At 37.8% G+C, this 8,458-nt stretch overlaps 1 protein-coding gene across 1 annotated transcript; it reads left to right on the top strand.

Moving 5' to 3' along the window:
* The first annotated feature begins 971 nt into the window (after positions 1-971).
* On the top strand, positions 972-5,181 carry LOC111390275. Its single transcript, XM_023015295.1, has 11 exons — positions 972-1,059; positions 1,491-1,825; positions 1,944-2,078; positions 2,203-2,544; positions 2,792-2,825; positions 2,901-3,081; positions 3,766-3,927; positions 4,009-4,227; positions 4,407-4,473; positions 4,615-4,849; positions 4,958-5,181. The coding sequence occupies exons 1-11, from the start codon at positions 972-974 to the stop codon at positions 5,179-5,181; spliced, it is 2,022 nt and encodes a 673-aa protein (XP_022871063.1).
* Positions 5,182-8,458: the final 3,277 nt, after the last annotated feature.

The following is an 8,458-nucleotide window of genomic DNA, read 5'->3' as shown; positions in this document are numbered from 1 at the left end:
ACACCGGATCGTGGGTTCTTCAATTTGTAAGCAAGGGGTCCTTTGCATCACCGTTATCTTTGGGTTTTTTGATTCACTTTGTTGGGTTCATTCCAAACTGATTATCAATTGGTGTTCTTGGGTTCCACATCAATCTATTTGTGGGGTTTATAGTCTAAGTTGCTACGGGGTTCCCATCAGTTGGTATCAGAGCTTAGGTTCCAATTTAATTAGGTTCTATCTTTAACTTTTTTTGTTTGTGTCATAGTTTTTGTTGATTTCCAAGTTTCTCTCTTGTTCTTGAGTCATTCTTCAATTCGTATTTTTTTCGTTGGTAGTATAGTCTTTTGTTTAGGAAAAAAATGTTACTGTTCATCCGGATATTACAAAAAAGTTACTGTTCACGTCAAAGATAGAAACTTTTTTTTATTAAATGCTTAACTTACTACCAACAAAGTCTTAATCAATTCCTAAATTCCAAAGTCTTTTCAATTCTTCAATTTCGTCAAATTTCCATTGAAATTTTATTGAGTGCATTCAAATTTCGTTCCATTTATCTTTAATCTTTTGCCAATAATTCTTTTGAATCTCGTTTCGGGTTGAATTCTTAAGTTTTACGCTGGTGAGTTCGTTATTGTTCTTGAAAGCACTTGGTGAAAGCATTGAGTGGTAAAAGGCAGAGTAGTGAGCTCATTAGAGGGTAAAGGCCAATTGTGTGATTTTGAGTGAAATTTGGTGAGGCAAAAATTGAGAGAATGTCTGAGCAAGAAGGTTCCAACTTGAGCCAACATGGCTATCACAACAGCATCGAAGAATTTAATACAACGATTTGAACTTACTTTTGGGGTTGTTAGAGATAGGCTGGATCAATAGGATGCCTAGAGGGCTAAGCAGGAAGCCTGGATGATGAGGATGGATACATCAGTGGCCAATCTCAGTAGGGAGCCACGGGCGGAAGTATCTAATGCCAGGAGGCTGGGGGGGAGCATAGGATGGAACGGGAAACATTTGAGGTGGGTAGTGAATGGAATGATGAGGATTATGGAGAAGTGGGAATGGGATGGATGAGGAATATAGGTGGTAGGCTTGAATGACGGGTTAGGAATAATCACGAAGATGAGGCAGATGGGAGTATGGAAAATATCAAAATATCCATTCCTCAATTTAAGGGTAGGAGTGATCCAGAGGCATACTTGGAGTGGGAAAGGAAGTTGGAATTAATTTTTGAGTGCTATAATTATTCAGAGGAGAAGAAGGTGAAGTTAACAGTGTTAGAGTTCATTGACTATGCAATAACCTAGTGGGATCAAATGGTTATTATACAGCGATGGTGTGGGGAAAGACCAATTAGTACTTAGGAGGATTTGACGGCATTGATGAGGAAGCGGTTCTTTCCTAACCACTACTATAGAGAGATCTATTAAAAGTTGTAGAGCCTATATCAAGGGTCGAGGACCGTCGAGGATTATCATAAGGAAATGGAAATACTCATGATCAGGGCAAATGTGTAGAGAATCAGGAAGCTACCATGGCAAGGTTCTTAAATGATCTAAATCGGGAAATTGCTAATGTAGTGAAAATACAACATTACGTGGAGCTAGAGGACATGTTTCATGTAGCCATGAAGGTGGAGAAACAACTGAAGAGGAAGGGGACTACAAGGCAGCCGGTGAATACTTTGTCTTCTAACCTAAATTGGAAGTCAAAGTGGGATGGTAATAAGAAGGAGAGTGAAGCAGTAACCAAAGGAATAAATGATGGCAGAAGCGGAAAAAAGAAAGTGCTAATAGGACAACACCAAAATCGGAGCCACAACCATCACGAAATCGAGACATCAACTTTTCAGGTGTTTAGGGTCGGGACACATTGCTTCTCAGTGTCCTAACAAATGAACCATGGTGTTGCGGGACAATAGGGAAGTGCTAAGTGAGAGCAAAGGAGAGTACGATGACATGCCATCATAGGAGGATATTGGTGGTGAAGATGAGACGGAATTTGCCATTGGGGAACTGCTGGTCTCGAGGCGAGCATTTAACACTCAAATCAAGATAGATGATTCGGAGCAACAGCGGGAGAACATATTCCACACTCGTTGCCACGTCCACGATTAGGTATGTAGCTTGATTATTGATGGTGGAAGTTGCACAAATGTGGCTAGCACAACTTTAGTTGAGAAATTAGGTTTTAGCATTATTGAGACACCCTAGGACTTATAAATTGCAGTGGTTGAATGAGAGTGGGGAAGTTAGGGTAAATAAGTGGGTGTTAATTAATTTCTCGATTGGGAGCTATAGTGACAAGGTTGTATGTGATCTGGTGCCCATGCAAGCGAGTCATATTCTATTGGGGAGACCCTGGCAATTTGATAGGAAGGTTACACATGATGGGTATAGGAACCGATATAGATTTGTCAAGGATGAGAGGTCCATTACTCTTGCGCCATTAACACTGGCTTATGTGTATGAAGACCAAATAAAACTAAGAAATGAGGAAGAAAGGCGAGTGAGAGACTTTACAAAAAGGAGAGAAGATAGTGAGCTTGTGAATAAGAGAGAAGATAGTGAGGTGGTCGAAAAAGGGGAAAAGAGAGAGAGGCCACGTGAGAGGAGAGAAAAAGAATCAGTTGAGTAGAGAGAAAAATAGTCAGTTGAGTGAAGAGAAAAGCCAAAGGCGAATTCTTTGTAAGGGTAAGTGAATTAAAAAGGGATTTTAGTGATAAAAGACAAGTGTTGTTGTTGGTATATAAGGAGTCTCTCCTTCACCTTGAGGAGTCTATCACCCCCTCCCTAGCGTGGTTATGTCTTTATTATAGGATTTGGAAGATGTGTTTCTGGAGGAGATGCCAAGTGGGTTGCCACTAGTTCAAGGGATTGAGCACCAAATTGACTTCATACCTAAGGCTGTCATCCCAAACTGACCAGCTTACCGAAGCAATCCCGAGGAGACGAAGGAGTTTCAGAGACAAGTGGAAGAGTTGATGAGCAAAGGTTACATGAGGGAGAGCTTGAGCCCATGTACTGTGCCTGTTCTATTACTGCCAAAGAAGGATGGAACTTGGCGAATGTGCATGGACTGCAGAGCTATCAACAACATTACAGTAAAGTATCGTCACCCTATTCCTAGGCTAGATGATATGCTTGATGAACTGCATGGTGCTTGCATTTTTAGTAAAATTGATCTTAAAAGCGTGTACCATCAAATTTGCATACGGGAGCGTGATGAATGGAAAACAGCATTTAAAACTAAATATGGGTTATATGAGTGGTTGGTTATGCTGTTTGGTCTCACAAATTCACCGAGCACATTTATGCATTTAATGAATCATGTTTTACATGCTTTTCATAGGAAAATTTGTTGTAGTTTACTTTGATGACATTTTAATCTATAGCAAAAACCTAGGTGAGCATTTAGGACATTTAAAGAGCCTGCTTGTTGTGTTAAGAAAGGAACAATTGTATGCTTGTTGTGTTAAGAAAGGAACAATTGTATGCTTGTTGTGTTAAGAAAGGAACAATTGTATGCTTGTTGTGTTAAGAAAGGAACAATTGTATGCTTGTTGTGTTAAGAAAGGAACAATTGTATGCTTGTTGTGTTAAGAAAGGAACAATTGTATGCTAATTTAAAAAAGTGAACGTTTTGCATGGATATAGTTGTTTTCCTAGGATTTGTTGTTAGTGCTAATGGGGTAGAAGTGGATGAGGAAAAGATTAAAGCTATTAAAGAATGGCCAACACCTAAAAGTATAATTGAGGTTAGGAGCTTCCATGGTCTGGCTAGCTTTTATAGGCGGTTCGTGAGAGACTTTAGCATGATCACTACACCATTAACTGAAATCGTTAAGAAAATCATGGGTTTTCACTGGGGTGAAGCACAAAAACATGCATTTAACACCATTAAGGATAAATTGTGTAAAGCATCTGTTTTATCATTACCTAACTTTGATAAAACGTTCGAGATTGAGTGTGATGCATCAGGGATAGGTATTGGAGCAGTGTTAATGCAGGAAAAGATACCTATTGCTTACTTTAGCAAGAAGTTGAGTGGAGCTACGCTAAACTACCTAACGTATGACAAGGAGCTGTATTCCCTTGTTCGAGCATTAGAGACTTGGCAGCATTCCTTATGGCCTAAGGAATTCGTGATCCACACTGATCATGAGTCCCTAAAGCACTTGCAAGGTCAAGGTAAGTTGAACAAGAGACATGCGAGGTGGATGGAGTTCATAGAGACGTTTCCGTACGTTATCAGGTATAAGCAAGGTAATGAAAATGTAGTTGCAGATGCATTGTCACGAAGGCACATGCTTCTTAACTCTCTAAGTGTGAAATTACTTGGTTTTTAACATATCAAGAGCATGTATGAAAATGACATTGATTTCTCAAATATTTTTAATTCATGTGCTAAAATGGCTGTGATAAATTTTATAGACATGAAGGATATTTGTTTAGGAAAGATAGGTTGTGCATTCCAAATTGTTCAATGCGTGAATTATTGGTAAGGAAAGCACACGGTGGGGGTCTAATGGGTCATTTTGGAATTCAAAAGACTTTAGACATGTTAGGGGAACACTTTTACTAGCCTAAAATGCGTAGTGACGTAGAACAGAGTTGTGAGAAGTGTATAACTTGTAAACAGGCTAAATCAAAGGTTTTACCCCATGGCTTGTACACACCTTTACCTATGCCTAGTGAACATTGGGTGGATATTTCTACGGATTTTGTGTTGGGGTTACCTAGGACAAAGAAAGGTCGAGATTCTATCTTTGTAGTAGTTGATAGGTTTAGTAAAATGGCACATTTCATACCGATGACCACTAACATTGCTAATTTATTCTCTAGGGAGATAGTACGTTTGCACGGAGTCCCTAAGAGTATTGTGTCAGATTGAGATGTCAAAATTTTGAGTCATTTCTGGCGTGTTTTGTGGAATAAGTTAGGAACTCAATTATTATTTTCTACAACTTGTCATCCACAAACAGATGGTCAAACTAAAGTAGTAAATAGGATCATGACTCAATTACTTCGAACAGTGATTAATAAGAACTTAAAAAGTTGGGAAGATTGCTTGCCATTTACTGAGTTTGCTTATAACCATGCTATGCATTCAGCTACTTCTTATTCACCATTTGAATTTGTGTATGGATTTAATCGATTAACTCCTTTGGATTTGTTACCTTTACCTATGAATGAACGAGGTAGCTAGGAGGGTAAGAGGAAAGCTGAGTTGGTAAAATCACTCCACGAAAAAGTTCGGATGCAAATTGAAGAAAAGAGTAAGCTAGTTGCATCGAGGGTAAACAAAGGAAGAAAGCTCATGACATTTGAACCAGATGATTGGGTCTGGGTATATTTCAAAAAGGAGCATTTTCTCGAGCAGAGAAAGTTAAAATTGCAGCCACGAGGAGATGGTCCATTCCAAGTCATTGAAAAGATAAATGATAATGCATACAAAGTGGATCTTCTAGGTGAGTATAATATTTCAGCTACATTCAACGTTGCTAATCTATCTCTCTTTGATGCAGGTGTAGATTCAAGGATGAATCCTCTTGTAAAGGAAGGGGCTGATATGATCCAAGATGCGGGAGTCACGAAGGGAAGGCCGAGCCAAGACCCGTTGATTATTGAAGAAGGCTCGATGATGCGATTAAGAGCGAAATGAGTTAAAGAGGAATGGGATTGCTCATTAAAGCCACTAATGATGACACCATGTTTGGGACGCAAAATGGAGCTAGTGTCATGTTGGGGTCGAAGGTCGAAGAGACTTGGATCAATACGATACGAGCAATGGGAGTTGGAAGCAGCAATGTGAACTATGCGACCGCGTAGTTATAATCCCCATGCGGTCACATGTATACCAGCAGGGAATTCTAGGGGGGAAATTAAATGAACTATGCAACCACTTAGGTTAACCCTATGCGACCACATAGAATAAAGTCGAGGATCGAATTACAATTTTTTGTGAGTTTTCTAATTCGATTAGAATTGTAATCTTTTTATAATTCTTCTTGATTTTTGCACGGGATTTTATTCCTTTTACGATATTTTAGGCTTTAGTAAAAATAGGACTAGTATTTTCTATTGTAAAAAATCTTTCAACATTATATTGAGAGATTATTGCTTTCTTCTTTGTTCTTCCAAATTGAACAATAAATCGAAGTTATCAAGGGTAATTCCTTGTGGGAAAAGTTCTTTCTTCGTGGTTATTTGCACATTGATTTTTGACAAGTTGTTTGACACATGCATTATTGCCAAATGTCAATAAGACGGGAAAAGTGTTTGAAATTTAAACTATCAAACAGGATAATGTCACGTGGGAAAGTGTAAACTAAAGTGTACACAATAGTGTACATGTACCACGGTCCTTACTGATTGAACTTTACTATTTGTACACTGATTTTTGACACGTTGTTTGACACTTGCATTGTTGTCTAGTATCAATTGGATGGGAAAATTATTTGAAATTCAAACTGTCCAACAAGGTAATGCCATGTGGCAAAGTGTAAACTAAAGTGTGCAGCATAGTGTTCATGTAGCAAGGTTCTTATGGATTGAACTTTGCTATTTGTACAATAATTTGTGACACGTTGTTTGATACTTGTATTGTTGTCAAGTGTCAATTGGTTGGGAAAATTGTTTGAAATTCAAAATGTCAAATGGGGTAATGTCACGTGGCAAAGTGTACACCACAGTGTACATGTAGAAGTTTCTTATCGATTGAACTTTGCTGTTTATATGCTGATTTTTGATACGTTCTTCGACACTTGCATGTTGTCGAGTGTTAATTGGATGGAAAAACTATTTGAAATTTAAACTGTCCAACAGGGTAATGTTACATGGCAAAGTGTAAACTAAAGTGTACACCATAGTGTACATGTAGCGAGGTTCTTACCGATTGAACTTTGTAATTTGTACACTAATTTTTGACACGTTGTTTGACACTTACATTGTTGTCTAGTGTCAGTTGCATGGGAAAATTGTTTGAAATTCAAATAGTCCAACAGGGTAATGTCACATGGCAAAGTGTAAATTAAAGTGTGTACACCATAATGTACATGTAGCAAGGTTCTTACCGATTGAAATTTGCTATTTGTACATTAATTTTTGACACGTTGTTTGACACTTGCGTTGTTGTCAAGTGTCAATTATAAGGGAAAATTGTTTGAAACTTAAATTGTCCAACTGGGTAATGTCACGCGACAAAGTGTAAACCAAAGTGTACACCATAGTGTACATGATGCAAGGTTCTTACCGAATGAACTTAACTAATTGTACATTGATTTTTGACACGTTGTTTGACACTTACATTGTTGTTGAGTGTCTATTGGGTAGGAAAACTGTTTGAAATTTAAACTATCTAATAGGATAACGTCACATGGCAAAGTGTAAACTAAAGTGTACACCATAGTGCACATGTGGCAAGGTTCTTACCGATTGCACTTTGCTATTTGTGCACTAATTTTTGACATGTTGTTTAACACTTGCATTGTTGGCAAGTGTCAATCGAAAGGGAAAACTGTTTGAAATTTAAACTGTCCAACGAGGTAATGTCAAGTGGCAAAGTGTAAACTAAAGTGTACTGCATATTATGCATGTAGCAAGGATCTTACTGATTGAACTTTGCTATTTGTACACTGATTTTGAACACGTTGTTTGACACTTGAATTGTTGTCAAGTGTCAATTGGATGGAAAAAGTGTTTAAAATTTAAACTGTCCAACAGGGTAATGTCACGTGGCAAAGTGTAAACTAAAGTGTACACTATACTGTACATGTCGCAAGGTTCTTGCCGATTGAACTTTGCTTTTTGTATACTGATTTTTGACACGTGCATTGCTGTCAAGTGTCAATTGGATGGGAAAATTGTTTGAAATTTAAACTGTCCAATAGGGTAATGTCACGTGGGAAAGTGTAAAGTAGAGGTTACACCATAGTGTACACGTACTAAAGTTCTTACTGATTGAACATTGCTATTTATACATTGATTTTTAACACATTGTTTGACTCTTGCATTGTTGTTAAGTCTCAATTGGATGGGAAAAATGTCTGAAATTTTTACTGTCCAATAGGGTAATGTCACGTGGCAAAGTGTAAACTAAAGTGTACACCATAGTGTACATGTAGCAAGTTTCTTATCGACTGAACTTTGCTATTTGTATGATTATTTTTGACACGTTGTTTGACACTTTCATTGTTTTCAAGTGTCAATTGGATGGAAAAAGTGTTTGAAATTTAAACTGTGCATCAGGGTAATGTCACATGGTAAAGTGTAAAGTAAAGTGTACATGAAGCAAGGTTCTTACCGACTGTACTTTACAATTTGTACACTAATTTTTGACACGTTATTTGACACTTGCACTAATGCTAAGTGTCAATTGGATGGAAAAATTGTTTGAAATTTATACTATCCAATAGGGTAATGTCACGTAATAAAGTGTAAACTAAAGTGTACACCATAGTGCACATGTAGCAAGGTTCTTACTG

This window comes from Olea europaea, unplaced genomic scaffold (genome assembly GCF_002742605.1).
Source record: "Olea europaea var. sylvestris unplaced genomic scaffold, O_europaea_v1 scaffold67, whole genome shotgun sequence".
NCBI classification, from domain to species: domain Eukaryota; kingdom Viridiplantae; phylum Streptophyta; class Magnoliopsida; order Lamiales; family Oleaceae; genus Olea; species Olea europaea.
Note: the sequence above shows the minus strand (reverse complement) of the source record. Positions and strands in the feature narration are given on the sequence as shown.

Coding starts and splice junctions, on each gene's coding strand:
- LOC111390275 (XM_023015295.1), top strand. CDS start 972: ATGGAACGGGAAACATTTGAGGTGGGTAGTGAATGGAATGATGAGGAT. Junction 1,060..1,490: donor ATGGATGAGGAATATAGGTG/GTAGGCTTGAAT, acceptor GCAAATGTGTAG/AGAATCAGGAAGCTACCATG. Junction 2,826..2,900: donor GTTTCTGGAGGAGATGCCAA/GTGGGTTGCCAC, acceptor CAAACTGACCAG/CTTACCGAAGCAATCCCGAG.